The 20835-nt window shown below is 49.8% G+C and overlaps 1 protein-coding gene and 2 long non-coding RNA genes across 9 annotated transcripts; 2 read left to right on the top strand and 1 right to left on the bottom strand.

Annotated features, from left to right (window-relative positions):
* Window positions 1-19: 19 nt before the first annotated feature.
* Window positions 20-11357, top strand: LOC309609527. Of its 5 annotated transcripts, none has more exons than XR_014233461.1 (4): window positions 57-113; window positions 1584-1647; window positions 3077-3194; window positions 11230-11357. It is a non-coding gene; the product is annotated as an uncharacterized lncRNA (long non-coding RNA). The 5 variants fall into 5 exon arrangements; XR_014233462.1 differs by lacking the exon at window positions 57-113 and adding an exon at window positions 120-238; XR_014233464.1 differs by lacking the exon at window positions 57-113 and adding an exon at window positions 245-392.
* ESYT1 (extended synaptotagmin 1) lies at window positions 5710-20199 on the bottom strand. Of its 3 annotated transcripts, none has more exons than XM_082350917.1 (31): window positions 19577-20197; window positions 17934-17975; window positions 17629-17763; window positions 17451-17539; window positions 17262-17334; window positions 17016-17105; window positions 16789-16844; window positions 16238-16361; window positions 15973-16149; window positions 15773-15855; window positions 15430-15478; window positions 15209-15295; window positions 15014-15106; window positions 13860-13931; window positions 13593-13679; window positions 12126-12275; window positions 11647-11802; window positions 11341-11517; window positions 11105-11187; window positions 10942-10990; window positions 10745-10834; window positions 10517-10612; window positions 10174-10245; window positions 9995-10081; window positions 7890-8030; window positions 7626-7780; window positions 7421-7519; window positions 7206-7337; window positions 7023-7128; window positions 6735-6784; window positions 5710-6539 (listed from the first exon to the last, which is right to left on the bottom strand). In XM_082350917.1, exons 1-31 carry the CDS (start codon window positions 19958-19960, stop codon window positions 6500-6502), a joined length of 3324 nt encoding a protein of 1107 aa, XP_082207043.1. In that variant the 5' UTR covers window positions 19961-20197; the 3' UTR covers window positions 5710-6499. The 3 variants fall into 3 exon arrangements, with proteins under 3 accessions (XP_082207043.1, XP_082207044.1, XP_082207045.1); XM_082350918.1 differs by having other exon boundaries at window positions 17451-17524; window positions 19577-20192; XM_082350919.1 differs by lacking the exon at window positions 17016-17105 and having other exon boundaries at window positions 19577-20199.
* LOC309609530 lies at window positions 11399-14464 on the top strand. Its single transcript, XR_014233468.1, has 3 exons — window positions 11399-11532; window positions 13069-13705; window positions 13988-14464. It is a non-coding gene; the product is annotated as an uncharacterized lncRNA (long non-coding RNA).
* Window positions 20200-20835: the final 636 nt, after the last annotated feature.

Raw genomic sequence — 20835 nt, 5'->3', positions numbered from 1 at the left:
GGGAAACTCCGCCCTACAGAGCAGGGCGGACGCCGGCGCAGTGACTTCCGGCCCACGGCGGCGGTTGGCGACTCACGATCTTTGGGACGTGATTGTTGTCCCGGAACCGAAAGGCAATGAGCACTTTACAATCCTCTTCCCTGACCCTAAAACCGCGCGCGGTCCCTCAGGATATCTCCCTTGCTCAGGCCTGCGTTGCGCGTTTAGTGTGGGCGGGGATATTTTCCTGAATCCACTGGTGAGAACGCAGAACGAGGGGAAAGGCTGCAGTTGCAGCCGGCCGGATGGAGGTCAAATAGTAGGAAGCATTTACTGCCCGGGGCAGAGTGGTGCGGTCTCTAGTTTCCTCTTGCGGTTTGGTAGAAAGAGAACAGAAGCTGTTGAGTTGCCGTGTGAGTTGGAACAGTGACTTGGAACAGTTTTTGAAATGAACTGGTAGTTGAAGTAAATGTTAAATTTTGGAATTAAGCCGGGTCACCTGCCCCAGTCTCTAAGTTGAGATTTCTCCATTTTGCGCCGCGTATGCGCCAGCCACCTCGTCGGTTCCTCACAGGTCTCCTTGGAGTGGAGGACTGGGTTCTCCAGCCCTTGACTCTAAGACATCTCTTCCCAGCATCGGACATCTCTTTTCCGGAGATGGCTGTTTGTTTTATAGATCTGTTTTTTGTTTTGTTTTTTTAAATTGAGGTATAGTTGTACAGTATTACAGAAGTTTCAGGTGTACAACAGTGATTCACAGTTTTTAAAGGTTATACTCCATTTATAGTTATTATAAATATTGGTTATATTCCTTGTGTTGTACATCCCCCAGATGTTCATCAAAGGTCTCATCTGTGTCGGGAGGGAACCAGCCCAGGCAGGCCCAACTTCACTTGCTGGATCAGTAAATGCCCTGGCGGCATACCTTGCTGGACATTGGGGCTTGCATGGGCCTGCAGGCAGTGGGGTCAGAGTAGAAAACCCTCGGGAGGTCAGAAAGGTGAGGCATAAGTTAACTTTATGGGCAGTGCAGAAGTGATGTTTGCTGGTTGGGGAAAGCTTGGAAGAACAGAAATGGGTTGTGTAATATGGTTGGTTACAAGACTGGGTGAGGGCATAACAGATGCCTTTTAGTGTCTTTCATCACTTACACAGAAGTTGATTTCGAAGATGTGGTTTATCCGATTTTTTTTACTCCTCCTTTCGTTTATGGCTGCCTTTTGGCAGTTTGCCAAGTGGAAGTGGTTATGGCATCTGACTTTCTAGCTTTGTAAAAAATATATTTATTTGTTTATTTTAGCTGCACCACCTCTTAGTTGTGGCATCATTGTTTGTTTTTTGTTTTTGTTTTTTTGGCTGCGTTGGGTCTTTGTTGCTGCACGCGGGCTTTCTCTAGTTGCAGCGAGCGGGAGTCACTCTTCCTGGCGGTGTGCGGGCTTCTAATTGCGGTGGCTTCTCTTGTTGCGGAGCATGGGCTCTAGGCGCGTGGGCTTCAGTAGTTGTGGCACGCAGGCTCAGTAGTTGTGGCGCACAGACTTAGTTGCTCCGCGGCATGTGGGATCTTCCTGGACCAGGGATCGAACCCATGTCTTCTGCATTGGCAGGCGGATTCTTAACCACTGCACCACCAGGGAAGTCCTGTCTTTTTGATAACAGTCATTCTAACAGGTATGAGGTGATATCTCATTGTGGTTTTGATTTGCATTTCCCCGATGATTAGTGATGTTGAGCACCTTTTCATGTACCTATTGGCCATCTGTATGTCTTCTTTGGAAAAATGTCTATTCAGATCTTATGTCCATTTTTTTAAACAGGTTATTTGTGGTTTTTTGCTTTTGAGTTGTTTGAGTTCTTTATATATTTTGGATATCAATCCCTTATCCGATAAGTGATTTGCAAATAGTTTCTCCCATTCAGTAGGTTCATTGTTTCTTTTGCTATACAGAAATTTTTTAGTTTGATGTAGTCCCACTTGTTTATTTTTGATTTTGTTGCCTTTGCTTTGGGTGTCAGATTGGTTTTTAGTTCTTTAGGGCAGTCTTACCTTTACATTTCAGTAGTACCTTCCTAGTGCAATGCTCCACAAATGTTTTCTGAATTCCTGCCCAAGATTAGAAAATTGACAGGTAGGGGGACTGCTACTGGAGAGAAAGCTTACTAATTTCACCAAGAAATGACAATTGGTAATCTGATAGTGAGGGAAGAGACAGGAAAATCTGTAAAACTAGGCAAAATTTTGCCCATCATTTGGCAAAGATTTTTTAACTTGTAATATCCAAGAGAGAATATAGGAAAACATTTTTGTGTAATGCTGGTGGGAGTAGAGAATTCATATAATTTCCTTAGAATGTATTTTGGAAGACTGTACTGAAAGTCGTTAGGGGACTTCCGTGTGCCACAACTACTGAGCCTGCGGTCTAGAGCCCACGAGCCACAACTACTGAGCCCGCATGCCACAACTGCTGAAGCCCGCACGCCTAGAGCCTGTGCTCCGCAACAAGGGAAGCCACTGCAGTGAGAAGGCTGCCCACCGCAACGAAGAGTAGCCCCTGCTTGACGCAACTAGAGAAAGCCTGTGCGCAGCAACGAAGACCCAACGCAGCCAAAAATAAAAAAAAATAAAAATTTAAAAATTAAAAAAAATAAAAGTCGTTAGGGAATTCCCTGGTGGTCCAGTGGTTAGGACTCTGCACTTTCAGTGCTGAGGGCCCGGGTTCAATCCCCGGTTGGGGAACTAAGATCCCACAAGCCACGTGGTGTGGCCAAAAAAAAAAAAAAGTCATTAAAGTACATAAGTTGACCCACCAATTATACTTATACTAAGGAAATCATTTGAGATGTGTATACTTTTGTGTTCCCACAGTGAATAGCAAAGCAGAACTACCTTCATTTCTGACAATAGAGAATCAGTTAAACTATGGGGCAGTCATTCTAAGGAACTGTACACATTGTGACCATTATAAATTATATTTTCAAGGAATATTTAATGAAGTGTAAAAATGCTTGTGTGTTAAGTGAAAAAAGCAGGTTATAATATACCTCTAATTTATAAAATATGTATCCATGTAATCATGTTAGCTTTTCTTCCTTGTGTTAGTGACCTCAGGCCTTAAAGAAAGCTGCTGCAGCTCCAGGCATCACATCTTCCCACTAATGACCCAAGCAGAAAGGAAGGGAGCAACGAGGGCTTTCTTCTGTTGACGCTCCATCCCCAGGTGACTTCCTCTTACATCTTATTGACCAGAGCTGGGTCATAGAGCCACTCTGAGTTGCAGTGGAGGCTGGGAAAGTGAGCATCTAGCAAAGAGGATTGTGATTAATCCCTTGGGGCTGGCACACTGCCACTAAGAATGCTCTGGGGTTCTGTATGTAGGGAAGAGGGGCAAATGGCGGGTAGACAAATGTGTTGCCACACCCAGTTAACTACAGCATGTTGTTTGGGCCAATAAAGCCACATTCCAAGAGGGCAGTATTTGTAAACATCAGTGACAATGTACCCATATGCCATCATCTCTGCCTTTCTCTGGAAGAGGTAGGCATCATGTGCCAGTGTCAAAGACCAGCTGTTTGAGAAATAACAAATTAGCATTTGTTTAATTCCTGTGATTAATGACCCTTAGTTTACTTCATCTTTGTGTAAGAGCAACAGTATACTGAGTTGTGTCTCATCTTGTATTTAATATGTAGATCAGTACTTCTTCTGTTATGTATCCTGAACTTGAAAAGGTTGGGAAAGAGTAGGGACCCTTCTGGGATGGAAGAATTTGTGCCATGTCCTTTAGTTTTCTGGAATTGTAATTACTTGGAAGTGATGAACTAGGTAAAGAGTGCTTCTTAAAATCACACATTGCAGGATCTCTGAAGCCAGCTAGAACAGCAGGCCTTGGGCTACATGCCCAGTATTGAATAATAAAACGAGAGACCTTAGAAATATAAGTTCCTCTGCCCTGTGTTTTGGGGGTTTTCACCCCTTCAGTTTTTGGGTCTGGGGAAGGGCAACAGAGACTTCTTGCTCACGGCCAAGGCTCTTAAGTTGATGGGAAGGAAGTAGAGATGGCAGAAGAACCAGCAGTGAGTACCAAGGAGTTATTGGGAAAAAAAATTAGGAGCTGAGTTAGTTGATGGCATAGAGTTTATTTTTATTTTTTTAATAAAGTTTCTTTTATTTATTTATATATATATTTTTGGCTGTGTTGCGTCTTCGTTGCTGCGCACGGGCTTTCTATAGGTGTGGCGAGCTGGGGCTACTCTTCGTTGTGGTGCGCAGGCTTCTCATTGCAGTGGCTTCTCTTGTCATGGAGCACGGGCTCTGGGCACACGGGCTTCAGTGGTTGTGGCACGGGGGCCCTAGAGGGCGCGGGCTTCAGTAGTTGTGGCGTACGGGCTTACTTGATCTGCAGCATGTGGGATCTACCTGGACCAGGGATCGAGCCCGTGTCCCCTGCATTGGCAGGCGGATTCTTAACCACTGTGCCACCAGGGAAGTCCCTATGGCATAGAGTTTAAATTCAGCTTTTGCTAAGGTGGATTTTGACAACTCCTTGGAAGCTGAGTTTAGTTCTTTCCCTTGAGCCTTTCCTCTTCTCCCAGTGGACAGCATCTTAAGTTCCAGAGAAGATGATAAAGCCCCCCTGAGGCAGTTATGGAATCTCCAAGTTTCTATTCCAGTGACTCAGTTTTCAGTAGTTCACTCTTCCTCCATCTTGCTCTCCCTTCACGTGGTAATTAGAAGGGATAGGGCACAGCTTTTCTAGCTTGCATTCCAGGAAGGGTCCTGAAAGGAGCTGAGTTCAGGGTGAGCAGCTCTGAATGGGTATAAAATACTTCTCACGTAGCTGCGCATTGGGTGGGGCCTTAAGCCCTTTTGGATGTGGCTGAACATGCCACTGATACTCTGTGACCCTGTGCTGTGGCACAGAGCTTCCAAGTTCACCAGGTTTAGGAATCCTTTCCCTGGAAAGCCCAGAGGATGATAATCGGTAACAGACTTCACCACTGTGACTGGGAATGAATCTCACCAGAAACTCAATAGCAGCTAATTCACACAGGTCCCTTGACCACCCTCAACGTTACCAACAATCTTGGTGGCTGCAACCACAGTAGGTTCTGACCACTAATGAACTTGACTCAATCTCTAAGAAGCAGTCTCAGCTGCAGGGAGCTCGGGTTCACCTGCGCCTGCCTCACCACTGTTGGTTCTCACGGAGGAACAAGTCGGTCAGGAAGCTGCACCACGGCCTGGCTCTTAAAGAGAGACTCTGAGAACCAGAGGTGGAGATTCACTGACTGACTTAGAATTACGCTAAGCAGCTGCAGCGTAATGTCTTTGGAGAAGGTATGTGCCGACTTGATCAGAGGCGCAAAGGAAAAGACTCTCAAAGGGAAAGGACGGATGCCCACCAAGACTGTGAGGATAACTACAAGGAAAATTCCTGTGGTGAAGGTTCTAGGACTTGGGATCATTTTTCAGATGAGGAGCCACAGCGACTCACTGGCATGCACAGTCCTTCTGCAATTGTTAATAAGATTACTTCCATCAGTATTGAGCCAGGAGTCGAGGTTGAAAGTCACCATGGCAGATGTTTAAATCAACTTTTTTAATAAACTGATAATCAGTTGATAAAAATATAAACAGACATCATTTGTGAACTGAATAAAGGCTTTTGACACTTGGAATAAACACCTGATGGGTAGGCTGTATTCTCTGCCCTTAAGGAAAAGAGCCACAGATGATTTGAGTATAACGTTTAATGTACGATACAGTGGATTGGCAGAGTTGGTACAAAGCTAAGAGATTCAGTTCTAGTCAGTGAGTTAACAGCCTAGGCACCGGGACAAAAAATTGGCTCTGCTGTCCTGGGTCCTCCAAAGCCCTCTGGATGGCACCAGCTAGAGGCCCCACACCAAGACTGATATTGGCTACCTGAAGGCTTTGATGGAATCTACTGTTCTCAGAGTGATTCAAGAGACTGGCTGGCCCTAGTCAACATAGCAGGTGTAATTTTCAGGACAGGCTCGAGGAAAGTGGGTATAGAACTGGACATGGGGTTTGGGTGGCTGTACATTTGCTGCATGCAGTAGTCCAAGAGGCTCTCAGCTGGAGTGGTTAGCCTTTCCACCCTCCCTGACTGCTGTTTGGGAAGAAGGAGAAAAAAAGGTCTTTCAAAAAGCTGTATTTGGCATGAGCTAATGCCACTGCCAGTGCTGCCAGTGGCCAGGCACAGACACAGAAGGCCCTGAGGAGCTGGGCGGAAAGGAGAATGTGCAGGCAGAGCAGGAAATAGCCAGCTCACATCCCTGCCGCAGAAGCCCAGAAGGATAAAGGCCGTGCAGTAAAGGGTAACATACGGTCCTCCTCTTTGGTCACGCAAAGGCCCTAGCATGGGCCTGGGAGGTGAGAGGGCTGAGGGGTGCAGGCTCTGCCCTCGGGCCCCAACCTTTAGGCTCATCACATTGAGGCGGTGATGCAGCGAGAGGCGAGGCAAGGAGACAGAGCAGCCAGGCTGGTAATCTCCGGCTCCTAGGAGCGGCCCTTGTCCTTGTCATCCATGAGGTCATACCTGTGGGAACAAGCAGAGAGGGCTCAGGTAGAAAGATGACTTCTGTGTCCTCTTATGAATGAGACAAGATCTGAGGGCTCTTGTACTTCAGAGGATCACTGGTTCTCAGCTTGGGTTACATCCTTTTTCCCTCCTATGATTGGGATTTTTCCTACTTAAGCATCCAGGCCCATCCCCAGCTCATCAGACACTCACCACTGGGCTGCACCCTGGGAAAGGTCTATCTCAGCGAGGTCCAACTGCACCTGTGTTGGAGGATAGTAGGGGTGAGATGTTACTTTTGATGTCTCCAAAGACCACGTCCTACCCTGACACACTCCTGGTCCCAAACCAGTGCAGAGGTAATTGGGTAGTAAAGTACTGTAAAGTACATCTGTAAAGTAGTGTCACCAGGGTGCTTACTCCCTAATAGGGACTACAAGCCTTTCCACCAGCAACTTCTAACTCTCACCTTTGCCTGGTCCACCTTTGCCCTCTTCTTACCTTCCCCAGCAGCTCACGCTCTCTTGACATGAAGGAGGAACTAGACTTCACAGAGACGTCCAGCTTTCGCCGCAGGGCCTCATCCAGGGGCATTTCCCACTCAAACCTGAGGAGGGACTGAGGTTAGGGGCAGGGGCCCTTCCCGAGCCTGCCATCTCTTCACTTGAATGCTCACTGACTGACCGTTCATCGAATTCAGGATTTAGGGTCCTCTTCTTCTGTGAGCTCTTCCTCTTGGTGCCCCGGTTCTTGTCTGGCAGTAGCAACAGTGACACGTAGGGGTCAGGGGGATCCCGTCCATTTTGTCGAAGGGCCCTGTGACAGGAGGAAGGAGGTGATGAGGCAACCTGAGGGGAGGGATGGGGAGAACCTGGAGGATGTGACGGATGGAGTCTCACCGGCAACTGTGAACGATGCCGACCAGCTTTCGTTCTTCACTGTAGTACCAAACAGTGAGTTTCACCTGGCCCAGAGGCCCGGCTGGAGCCTCAAGGGGACTGTGGAGAGATGGAGATAGCGGTGGGAGGAGGTAGTGCCCCGGGAGTCTGTAGCTTATCCTTTATATCCTTGACTGAGTCCCATGGTTCTGTCCCAGCGCTTTACCTGTCACTGTGTGTTAGGCGCTGCCGGAGCTCTGGGGCTGGGGAAGTGATGTGAGGGAGTCCCCCCCAGAGCTCCGGTTCTTCGCTCAGAGATGAGGAGCTGTGGCTGTAGCTGTGGCTGTGAGCTTCCACCCCTGAGTGCTGGGACACCAGGATCTAGGCAGACAAGAAAGCGGCACGCAGAGTCCTTCCGCTCTCGGGCTAGAAGGACACGGCCCTCTGCTCCCGCCCTCCCTCCCCTTGCCCACTGTCTCCTGGCACTCACCCCGAGCTGTGCTCTCAGTAGCACCTGCCCTGGACCATTGCTGAGCATAAACCAGTGGTCCAAGCAGAGCTGGTCAGCCACGAGGAGCTCAGAGAGGGGCAGGGATAACGAGCCCAATGCGCCAGTCCCCTCACCCCGAACCTGTGGAGCAACAGGACTGCCGTCAAGAGAGAAGTGATTTAGGTAGTTCCCTGGCGATCCAGTGGTTAGGACTTGGCCCTTTCACCGCCAGAGCCCGGGTTTGATCCCTCGTCGGGGAACCGGGGAACTAAGATCCCGCAAGCCGCACAGCGAGGCCGGGGGGGAAAAAAAAGAGAGAAGTGATTTAATCCTGGCATTCCAGGTCCAAATGCTTGGACGCTTGAGTGGTTTTGGAGAGACTCTCCTTCGTGAAGGGCAGGGGAGCGTGGTAATAGTTGCTGCTGGTCCCACTTCCCTGCTTCCCTTTCTTTCTTAACCAGAGTAGACTGTACTATCTTTACTTCCTAAGCTTTCACAAATTATCCCAGTAATACCTGCACAGGGTAGAAAAAAGAACAGTAAAAATAGAATTAAATTGTTTCCTGCCCATCCTATCCTCATGTCCATACTCCAAATGTAATGAGCCCTTCCTATTTTCTTTGTTCTGGCATAATTCTAACTAATATGTCTATATCTCTATTTCATAATTTGCCAACTCTAATATCTACTGATTCCCTGCTATTCAAGATGACAAATTGAGCTCATTTACATCTCTTCTCTACCTCTGCCAGTGTTATTAATAGTCACATTATTTGAAATTCTGTTGGTTTCTATTCATGTAATTCTCTCTTACTGTTCTATCAACTTTGGAAGGTATCTGACTCCTTACTCCATGTAGAGAAAGCCAGCACTCCTATATTACCTTCCCCCATCCTCTCCCCACCTCCCATACCTCTTCACTTTTCGGTCACCCTTCGACCCACTGAAATCTAGTTTCTACTCCATTCCAGCCCCTGAAGTTGCTCCAGTCATCAGTGACCTCCTAGTTTTCAAAGTCAGTGAATAGTTTTCAGTCACCTAATTTTACCTCTCAGTAACATTTGACCACTTCCTGTCTTTTGAAACACTCTTCTTTTGGCTTCTGGAATCCACTCTCTCCTGGGGAGCATCCCACCACCCTGGCTACACTTCAGTGCTCTTCTTCCTCCATCTGCCCTTTTGTTGCAGCACCCAGCATGTCCAACCTTTGTCCTCTTTTCACTCTACACACGCCCTGAGAGCTCTCACTCACGCTTGTGACTACAGCTGCTACCTGTTGCTTGCTCATGATGCTCAAACAAGAGGGAGAGGGAGGAACACCACGATGGGCCACAGATCTACCTTCCAGATGGCTGTCTCCCCTTGGACAGCCCTCAGAGATCTCAATTTCAAAAACTCCTGCTCGGTGCATTCCCCGTGTTGGCGATGGCACCTTTATCTGTCCATCCACACTAAAACCCCAGGAGTTAACACGTAGTTGTTCTTTGTTCCTCTTCCCCCTCCATGTCAAAGTAACCGACAAACACTATCTGGCCTTTGTCAGTTCTTGCTTCAGTTACTCTAACAGTCTCTTAAGTGACCTACCTGCCTCCAGTGCTGCCTTCCTCCAGTTCATTTTTTTACCCTGATGTCAACACCATCTTCCTAAGATGCAAATCTGGATGCCACCTCTCATTCCTTCAAATGTTTCCCTATGCCTTTAGGATAAAATCCAAATTCTTAGCATAATTTTTTTGTGATCTTGCTCTTTCCTGCCTCTATAATGTATAATTTGCCTTCTTTCTCCTCCATTCCCTTCTCAGCCTTAAGAGTTTTCCTGTCCTTCTTTTCTTGGTCAGGGCCTATTTACCCTTAAGCTAAGGACGCCTTTCTTACCTCACCTTTTCCCTTGTCTGAGTTAGAACCCCTCCTTTTTTCCCTACACTGCCTTTACCTCAGCAGTTATCAGTCAGGAAGTATTCTCTGGTTATTTTTCTCCCAAAAGAAGAGTGTGAGCTCCAAAAAGATAAGAACTACATCTTTTATCTCTGAATGCCCTGTGCCTGGTTCAGTGCCTGGCCTGTGACAGCAATCTGCAAAATGTTTGTAGAATGAATTTACGGTACCTGCAACTCCAGGCTCTCAAAGTGTGGTTTCCTGATGAGAAAGGAGGCACTCTCATCCCAGACAGGGGCTGACGTTTGGGAAACAGTCTGGTGGAGATGAGGGGTATGATCAGTGTTGACATTTTCTCCTCTACGCCTCTCATCCCTCCCATTCTTAGTCCTGCAGCATTTCCTAATACCTTAGTTTTATGAGAAGTATCTCCCACGGCAAGAGTAGCATAAGGGCTGGGAGGCTTGGTACCTTTTCGGAGCTGGAGAGAGAATGTTAGTCTTAAATTTGGACCAGTTAGGCAGATTCGCCCCTCCCCTCACAAATTACATCCACAGCCAATGGCCCATGTCCTCATTATCACTTGACAGCCCTCACCCTCCTGGCCTCGAACAGACAATTCTTCCCACCCCAGCACCACCCTGGGAGAGAGGAATTTGGAATTTACTATCCCAAATACACTAGGAGCATCCAAACCTGAGGGATGTAGAAGAAGGGCCAGGGAGCTATGGGGCGTGGGGAGCAGATCTCACCGGTAGGTCCTCAGCCCGCTCCAGGTAGACGGAGAGCAGGGCCGCCGCCAGTTCTGTACTCTTCTGAGTCTGGATCAAACTGTTCACCTGCAGCACCTGGGGAAGGACACATGGGAGCTGGGGAGTGGTAACTGACATTCTGGGGCCTGGCATATGCCTTAAAAGCTCATAGAAGAGTTTACCTTGACCCATCTTGGGTCCCTTCCTTCCTCCAGCATCTTTCCTTACCTCCTGTAACTCAGCAGCAGTGGGACGGGGGGTCAGACGCTCCAGACGCAAGTGTAGGCGGCCAGATGGGACATCCTCCAGGGTCAGCCACTGTGGAAGCGGGCAGGGTTAAGACTTGGGGGTGCGGGGACAGGGACTATGAGAATGAATCATGCATCAAGATCAGGAGGGACTGCTGATTCTAATTCCATGCTCACCTCATCAAGGAAGCCATTGTCTAGGACTGTGGTGAGGCTCACTTTACACCTGTAGAGGAGAAAGATTAAAATTAAGGTCTATGGTCAAGAGCCAAGTCTTTTGTCTCCAAGGTCTACAGAGGCCCAGCCCATCTTCCCCGCTGGACGCGCCCCCCACCCTCACCTGCCCAGAAAGTCATCCTTGTCCAGGTCCTTGTCAAAAACTTCAACCTCTAGCTCTTGGCCTGGAATTGATGTGACGATCACCTAGTGGGAGAAAATAATGGGATCCTTTCCTTTTCTTCTCAGAATGACTGGACACCTCCCCCAATCAACGGAACCCCAGAAGTTTTTTGGACCACTCAGAGCTGGGGGAGGAATGGGGCAAGACTGGGAAGAGTCCTAGCCCTCAATTCTGACCTCAAAGACCTCGTTCCAACGGGGATTGAGATCTTCCTGAACAACACGGCTCCGGAAGCTTCGTCCTCCCAGCTTTAGTTTGACATAGGGGTCTGACTTCCCCTTCACTAATCCCCCCAAGAAACGGTCTTTGGCAATCAGGTCCTGGGCCTCTAATACATGGATCCGAAGCACATTCTGCAAAAGGAACAGGTGCGGCACCAGGTGGCAGTCAAAGAGAGAATACTGTCAGACCCAGCCCTGAAACAGGCTTTGCGCACGTAGGGTGGGCAAACAGACTCCAGTCCTTTCCAGATATAGACTTACCTCTGTCCCAAAGTTACTGTCAGGAGTAGTGTGACTGGGTCGAGGTGGGGCATCCACACTGCTGCCTGTCTGGGGGCCCTCGTCGTCCAGGTCCCAAGCTTCAGGAGTACCAGGCACAGCAGGGAAGCGCACTTCTGATGAATCCAAGTACAAGAGCTGGGAAGGGTAGTGTGATTGTCAAATCAAAGCAGTGCATTTAGCCACCAGCAGGCAAGGTATGTGGGGGTGGGGGTGGGGGCAGAGCAGGGGCTCTGACAGGGAAACTAGGTCCCTGCCTTGGCTGTGCTTATCTCTGGGGGGTTCACTCCACACTCACCCTACTCAGACACCATGTCTTCCCCCAGTTAGATCAACAAACATTTTTTGTGCGTCTGCTAGATGCTTCCAGATACACTAGCTCATTTCATCGTAGAGGATCCCCTTTCCTTACTCTTAATACCACAAGGAATCCACAAGGCCCTTCCCCTCCACCTCCATACCCTCATAACCAGTTTCATGTACAGCCGGGAGTTTGGGCCAGAACTGCTGAGCTGGAACCACTGGTCCAGGGTGAGTTCAGGGGCAGTCAGCAGGCGAGCCAGAGGCAGGGTCAACGCCCCTAAAGTCAGGGCCCTGGAGTCATCCTTCACCTATAGGCACAGGAAGAGGGGATGGAGTGAGGGATTAGGGAAAAGGGAGGTAGCCTGCGGAAATGATGACACAGCTGCAGCTTCATTCTCTCTGTGCCAATCACAAACCTTTTGCTCCACTCCAGGCCATCCTTTTACAGTCCTCTGCCCACTCTACAGTCCCTTCCTCCTTTGCTCTTTCTGGTCTCATTACCTGGAAAGTTCTCATTCTGCTCTTCTCTGCCTATTTAAATCCTACTGATACTTTAAGGCCCTCTGAATATCCTACTTCCTTCACAAAGACACTCTAGTTACTCCAGCCTCTGTACTTTTCTCTGGCCATCCTAAGCACTATACTATGGGTATTTTACTCCCAATGATTAATGTTGAATCATTCTTAGATGGTTATATATGTTTGTCTCCTCTCTGAAACGAGCCAGTAAGCTTCGTGAGGGCAGATACTGTGTTTTGTGCTTTTTCTATGACCTTAAAAGTGCTAGACGTCTGGGAGGCTGGGACTGGCATATGCACACTACTCTATGTAAAATAATCAATAAGGACCTACTGTATAGCACAGGGAACTCTACTCAGTACTCTGTAATGACCTATATAGGAATAGAATCTGAAAAAGAATTAGGTATATGAATATGTATAACTAAGTCACTTTGATGTACATCTGAAACTAACACAATGTTGTGCTAACCCTATACTCCAATGTAAAATTAAAAATTAAAATAAAATAAAAATAAACCAGAAAAAAAAAAGTGCTCGGTGTCTAGCTGGTGCTCAATATGTTCTTCTCTTCTTTTAACAGGGTTTTTGTTTATTTTTTGGCTGTGCCTCATAGCATATGGGATCTTAGTTCCCCGACCAGGGATTGAACCTGTGCCCCATGCAGTGGGAGCGCAGTCTCAACCACTGGACCACCAGGGAAGTCTCCTTCTCTTCTTTTAAAAAATAATTTTTTTGAGGCATAATTTACATACCACAAAAATCACTCATTTTAAGTGCACAATTCTTAGTTATAAAAATGATTCTAGAGAGACAGGTGGGGAACCGTGGAGAGTAGAAGAGGTGGAGAGTCTAGGTAGATGGATTGAAAATAGAGATCATGGAATTCCCTGGTGGTCCAGTGGTTAGGACTCCGTGATCTCACTGCCGAGGGCCTGGATTCCATCCCTGATCAGGGAACTAAGATCCCGAAAGCCACACGGCACAGCCGAAAAAAAAACAAGAAAAGAAAATAGAGATCAAAGGAGAAGATGGAGAGAAGAAATGGTGCAGATCTGAGAAGACAGAATAGGGTATCCAGGAGGGACTGATAGGTGATTCTCTCACCTGCACATCGAGCTCCTGGCTTCGAGGGTCTTGCAGGAAGAACCGGAAGGCCTCCTCCCACACCGGGCCATTGGTGTTATAGACAGCCTAGAGATGTGCAGGATGTGATCAAGGTACACGCCACAGTCCCAGTCCTGTTTCTCCAGAAAACCCTTCCTCTTACAGGCATCCTAAAGGGAACGCTTCATCCCAAGAACAGTCCTCCCTCCTCCTGTCCCCACACACACATGACACCTGGCACAATGATATCCTTGTCCTGGCCCTCACCTTGCTCTCCTGGGTCACATCCTGAATTGACAGCTGTACCATGGGGTTGGGCTCCTTGTTCCCCTTCTTCAGCTGTGGGGGGTAGAATTCAGAAGTCACTATCTTGGTTGTTTTTGTTTTTGTTTCAGTGAAGGAAGGCGGGCTGTCATCAGAATCCTTCCCCTGGGGCTTCCCTGGCGGCGCAGTGGTTAAGAATCCGCCTGCCCGGCACTTCCCTGGTGGCGCAGTGGTTAAGAATCTGCCTGCCAATTCAGGGGACACGGGTTCGAGCCCTGGGGCGGGAAGATCCCACATGCTGCAGAGCAACTAAGCCCGTGCACCGCAACCACTGAGCTTGCGCTCTAGAGCCCACGAGCCACAACTACTGAACCTGTGCACCTAGAGCCTGTGCTCCACAACAAGAGAAGCCACCACAATGAGAAGCCCGTGCAGCGCAACGAAGAGTAGCCCCCACTCGCCACAACTAGACAAAGCTCGCGCACAGCAACAAAGACCCAATGCAGCCAAAAATAAATAAATTAAATAAAGATTATAAGAGAATATTATGAACAACTTTATACAAATAGTTAGAAAACATCGATTAAATAGATAATTTAAAAATACAACTCACTAAAACCAATTCAAGAATTTTAGCGAGATTAAAAAAAAAAAAAGAATCCGCCTGCCAGTGCAGGAGACACGGGTCTGAGCCCTGGTCCGGGAAGATCCCACATGCCGCGGAGCAACTAAGCCCGTGCTCCACAGCTGCTGAGCCTGTGCTCTAGAGCCTATGAGCCACAACTACTGAAGCCCAACGTGCCACAACTACTGAGCCTGCGTGCCACAACTACCGAAGCCCACACGCCTAGAGCCCGTGCTTCGCAACGAGAAGCCACGACAATGAGAAGCCCGCGCACCACAACGAAGAGTAGCCCCCGCTCGCTGTAACTAGAGAAAGGCTGCACACAGCAATGAAGACCCAACGCAGCCAAAAATTAATTAATTAATTAAAAAAAAAAAAAAGAATCTTTCCCCTGAGGTGACTGTGATCCCCTCTTTGGAACCCTTGTGTTACATGTTGTTGCTACGGAAGCAGAGCGGGCCGGGGCAAGGGAGGGTGTGGGAATGCTGCACCCATGGCTTCCTGTTCACCTGCCCTCAGAAGCCACACTCACAGGAAGATCCTGGGCCCGATCCAGATAGACAACTAAGATGGCAGCTGATGGGGGCTCCGGTCGGGAGGAGACTCCTCGGTTCCACTGTAGAACCTGGTGTGGGGTGGTAGTAGTCAGACCATCATCCCTCCAGCCCCCCATACTTCTAGCTACCTGTTTCTCCCCTGCTAGCTTCCTGTTTTCAGTGTTAGTTACCTGCTCCAGTTTTTCTGCATCTGGCAAAAGTGAAAGCCATTCTAGCCTTAAGTGAACTTGGCCTTGCCCACTTTGTAGAGGGAACCACTGGAGGAAGAGGAGGAAGAAAGTGAGGTATAGTAGACATCATATACACACCCAATCTCTTCCCCACCAATGTAGCAACCACCGTCTACACAATGGGGGACAGCACCCTCCACCTTCCTCTTCTCTCAGCTTACTTCATCCATTACTCCAGCCTGTAGTACTTTCCCTACATCCAGCTTCATTCTGGGGGGTGGTGGTGGTGATGATGGCAGTGAAAGGAAAAAGAGGGGAGTGTTATAATTAGCAACATGTCATTCACTGGCCCGCTTCTCATCCACACAGAAATAACTGGCACATCTCAGACTCCCTTCTTACCCTCGGGAGATATATATGCATGTGTGCGTGGTGGGTATGAGGGGTGGGAAGGCTGGGAAGGAAAATGATAATATGATTCCCAGGCCTGGAAAAGGATTATAATTACCTCTGAGACCTTGGTGGCCCTGGGGATTTAGAATCCTAACACAGGCAGAGTCTCACCTGCCCAGAAAGTCGTCTTTGTCTGGATCCTTGTCAAACACCTCCACCTCAATTTCCTGTCCTGGGACCTCATGTACCATAACCTGAAGAACACAGAGGGATAAGGGTCCGCAGGTGTGAAGATCATCCAATCAGCATATTCTCTCAAAACCTCCTGGAGCCTCCCCATCTGACACAGCCCCACTCGTTGGCTCTCCCACCTCATAAGTCTCTCCCCACTGGGGGTTGAGTTCCTCATCAATGACACGACTGCAGAATGTCTGGGTGCCCACTCGCACAAGTGCGTAGGGGTCTGACTTGCCCTCAATCAGGCCCTTTACGTATTTGTCCTTGGAGCTCAGCCCTCGAGCGGCCAGCAGGTGAATCCGAATAATGCCCTGAGGGTAGGAATCAGATCCTGAGAAATTAAAGACCCACCACAGGGTTCCCAAGAGAAGGATCTATCTAATAGGGGAGAGACCATACCCTGGGAAGAGGGGAACGCAACTGGGCCACATCTTGAAGGTCAGGCACAAGGGGCACCAATAATCGGTTGGGCAACACAAGAAAGGCAGCGATGGAATCCATGATCATGGTGTCAGAGAGGGAGCTGAATGGGGGAGTGGAAAAGGAGGTGAGTGTGAGTGTCAATATTTCCCCACCGCCAAGTATGTTTCCCACAACCAAGAGAGACCTAAAGCTAGAGGGAAGTCCTTTCTTGAAAATACCTTTTTGCTTCTCTTCTACCCTGATTTCCCACCTACTGCTCTGTCCCTTCCTCACTGCCATCGCATCTCTTCCTTCTCCCTTTGCCCCGGCTGAGGAGTCCGTAGCCCACTTCATTCTCTACCAAAATGCACAGTCCCCCCACAGAAGAAAAATCACAGTATGAAACTTTTCAGGGGTATTTGTCTGATCTCCCCAACTAGGGTCAAGGCTCTTGGAGGGCACCAGCTGCATTTTTTACTGCTCTGTATCCCTTAAACCCCCAAACCAGGGCTGGAACACTTAACAGGTGCTCGATAAATCCTTCATACCTGAGTCCTGGGATATCCAGCAGGTTGGTCATCCCTGTCCAGTTGATATCTAGGGTCTGGAAGCAAAGAGCAGGGGGATCGGGACAGAGCATATGGTGGCATGGTTACGCCCATCCAACAGTTGCCAGACCCTCAGCCTACTTGTCAGTTCCCTCCCCCATTCCCCATAGCTTCCAATCCTCTCTGCTTCCCCCACTTCCCTACCCCTCCTCAACGTTTTCCCTTACCGGGCGTCGGATAAAGAACATCGACACAGCCCCCACAATAGGAAGGTTCCCAATGAGTGGTTCAAGAATCACTCGTAAGACACCCTGCAGCTGGGGCAGGAAGAGACGAACAAAGCCTTTCTTCAGAAACAGTCTTCTTTCCCTCCCAGACCTCCCCAGCCTTGGTTTTCCCAACCTCCCACTTCCCCATATCTAATGAAACTTAGGGCAAAGGCTTCTTATGGAGGCCCCTGACATCTGCCCCACCTGCATGCCCTTGACTCCTGCTTTGCAGAAATATTTCTTCACTTCCACATCGATCTGTACATCACCTACATAGCTGGGAGTTAGTGAGGAAGAGAACAGAGGGTTAGCACTAGGCTGACGTGGGTAAGGGGAGTGAAGTAGTCAGAGTGACCAGGAAAGGGAATCGGGAAGAGTGGTGAGTGGCATTACCTGATGTTCAAGTCCAGCAGGATCTGGTCTTTCCTCTGACCAGGGTGAACCCTGACTCCTATGATGCGCAGTGGCTGCAGAGATGAATGCTTGAGAGGGGAGGGAAAGGCCCCTTTGGGCCACCCATCTCCCCTGCCCCATCTCTTCCCTGTCATTACTTTCCCTCCTACACACGTACCTTTTCACCCAATTCCACTCGTGTAAATGTAAATGTTTGCAGGTGGGGGTTAGATCCTCGAACAGCTGGGGCCACAGTTTCGGCCAAAAGCTTCTCCATATACTGGCCCAGGAACGGCCAGACCTGGGCCATAATCTGGGAGGAAAGGGAGCTTGTCATAGGAGAGTGCTGCCTTCCCTCTAAAGGCAAGTTCTTTCAGACTCCTCCCCATGGGGAGGCTAGATTTGAAGCGTGGCAGGGTCTGGCAAGAGAGCGAACCCCATTCCCCCTCAGGAAAAACAAAACCCAAGACAAGCAACCCTCACCTTATTTAGCCACTCAGCTTTTTCCACATCTGGGAAGCTGACCTGGAGGTGGAGAACATGGAGACAGTGAGGAGCACTATCCTCCGCCCGTAGCTTCCTACTAAGATGCCAGGTGGATGCTCACTAAGGAAACCTAAGTGTGACACCCAGGGGTTGAGGGGAGGGGCCGGGATGTCCTGAGGATTCATTCCTCCAGAGGGTTTGGGGCCCTGAGGTCTCTTCGGCAAAGGGAGCTGACAGTGTCAGCCACACAAAGTTGCTTTGCGGATAGCTCAGGGATGTGAAATGATGACAACTGCTGGGGCAGAGAGGAGGAGGAGGGAAGAGAAGGGCACATTCTTTCCGGAGGGGGAGGTCCTGACAAATCAGAGTTTGAGGAGGAAATCCTGGGATTGGATAAGTCCTGGTTCCTTTTACCAGCCTTCCCTCTGCCCCTCGAACTGGGGCTTCTACACCAAAAGGTGAAGCAGGACGTGGCTCCTGTGTTAGGGAGGGGCCAGAAGAGCTATACAGGCCCAGGCTGGTGTTTTCTTTCTTTCTTTTTAATCGGTGTGACTCTTTTGATGGGAAGGAAGGACACCTGTGCTTTGTACTGGGGGAGGAGAAGGGGTAGTTGCTTTAGGAGGAAAATAATTTTCCATGATGAGAAGTAGGAAGAACAGAGACTCTTGCTGCCTGGGCTACAAGTCCCATGGGACCATTTCTCCCCGTTTCTCCTCCCCAGTCCAGGGTCGGAGAAGCATAGCTGTGTTTGCCTAGCGTCAACTTTGATTCCCCCAGACAGGCACCTCTGCTGGGAGGAGCAGGAAGGGAGGGGCCGGGAAGGGCCGGGTAACGGGCTCGGCATCTGCAAGGCCTGAGAGAAGCCATCGGGGCCCCTTACCACAAGAGAGGGGGCGTAGAAATAGGGTCCTGGCCCCAACCCAGCAGGCGCAGCCCGCAGTCCGGAAAAGGGTGGGGCCGGCCAGGGGCGGTGGAGTGCGGGCAGCGGGCACTGCAGCAGTAACACTACCCTCCCCCCAGTACCCCCGCCCTTTGTCCAGCAGCCGCCTCCGCTGAGCTGCGGCCAGGCCGCCTGAGGCTGGAAGGCTAGGGCCGGAGGGTCCGTCTGGGTGCGGGGGCTCGACTGGGCAATGCTCCCGGGGAGGGTCTCGGGATAAGAGCGGGAAAAGGGAGAAGAAACTTATGGCCTTAAAGAGGTTTAAAAAAAAAAAAAAGAAGTCTTGGGGAGGACAGGAAAATGGAGGGAACCCACTGAGCGGCAACGGGAACAGGGACGCCCAGGAGCAGTGTGAGTGGCACCAGAAACGAGGAGGGGCGTTCGAGCGGTTTGGTTGGAGGAAGAGCCACGGCTGAGACGGGCTCCCCAGATGTTATCATTGCTCTTGCCCAAGCGTAGATGAAGAAGTCCTGATTCTGTGGAAGAATCGGGATCTGGGCGTGGGGAAGGGGGGCGGGTAGTGGATAGTCGGTCCCAAGAGTGGCGCGTCCCTGCAGGCAGGAGGCTAGCGGGCCAAAGGGGAAAGTCTGGGGCCCATCGTCCCAAGATGGGGAGCTGACTTTAAGGATAGGGAGGGAGAGCCCGAGAACTAACGGGCAAGAAGGGAACTATGCTGCACTGAGGATTGAAGATGGTCGCTCACCCAGGCAGGTAGTTCTTGATGGCTCATGTAAAGAGTTTTCGCCGTGAGCCGCTCCTCATCATCCAGCAGCTGTCGCGCTACTCGAAGGCTCCGTTCTTTCTCCTCGCGGACCCGGCGCCAGCCCAGGTAGAGGGCGAGGCCGAAGAGCACAAAACCCACGCTGAGTCCTATTGCCCCAGCCAGGTACACCGGCACCAGCACCAGCAACCGCCGCCCGAACGAAGTCAGCACCGCCAAGGCCTCACCCGCGGCGCCTGGGCCGGCAGGTTGGTTCCCAGAACTCTGGTCCAGCTTTGCGTGAGCCGTGGGGGGCTGGTCAGGGGGGTCGGAGGGAGCGTAGGGCTGGTCCACTGCGCTGGGGCGGTCTCCAGGAGAGCGGTCCATGCTGCCACCTCTGGGAGGACCTGCCCGACCCAGAGACCAGCTAGAGGTTGCCTAGTTCGGCGACCAGATTCCCCCCCTACAAACCAAAACCCCAGAATGGGGGAGGGGACTTAAAGCCACGCCCCTTCGTTCTGACGGTTCGGGTTGGTCCGTGCCGCATAGATGAAGGTGGAATCAAAAGACCGAAACCCCGCCCCCTGCCTCGGGGAGAGGAAAGGGCTCGGGAGAGGCAGAACCTTCCTGATTGGACCGGAGTGCCAAGATGGGCGGTCTGGGATGGCGGGAAAAGGAGGAAAAAGGCTAAAGAGCAGCATGTGATTAGCCAGAAAGAGGAGGAGGAGCGGCGTACCATTTCAAGAGGAGAGGCGGGACCAGGAGCTCCCCCACGTGGGATTGGAGTGCCTATGGTATGACGTCATGCAGAGCCGCACCTGCAATTACTCTGTTTTAGAGAGAGCTGGAGTTGCGAAGTTGAGGGGTTGTGGAGCGTCGGGATTTCCTTCCACTCCCTTCAGACGGTTTGGCAGAACTTGGTCTGCGATTCCTACATGTTCATTTGTCTCCTTTCCCACGTTTTCATACTTTAAGCACATTCCTTATCCTTCCACTTTTTTTCTTGCTGGTTGTCCTTACAAAAGGAAAGGAAATTACCCTATTTGGAATGAAAGTGTTCGATGACCGACCCTGTTTATCCTGTTCCCAGTCCTCTACTTTGTCTATGCAGTGTAACGACAGACTCTAGAGAAAACTGGAGAACCCAAAAATTACAGAATTGAGATAATCTAGCCTTCAGGCAAGCGGGAGGGGGGAAAAAGCAGAGCGAATAGGAAGTGAGGCTTTATTTCTCTTTAGAAATCTCCAAGTTAGTTCATTCT

The sequence above is a fragment of the Balaenoptera borealis genome, assembly GCF_965194805.1.
Source record: "Balaenoptera borealis genome assembly, chromosome: 13".
Lineage (NCBI taxonomy): Eukaryota > Metazoa > Chordata > Mammalia > Artiodactyla > Balaenopteridae > Balaenoptera > Balaenoptera borealis.
Note: the sequence above shows the minus strand (reverse complement) of the source record. Positions and strands in the feature narration are given on the sequence as shown.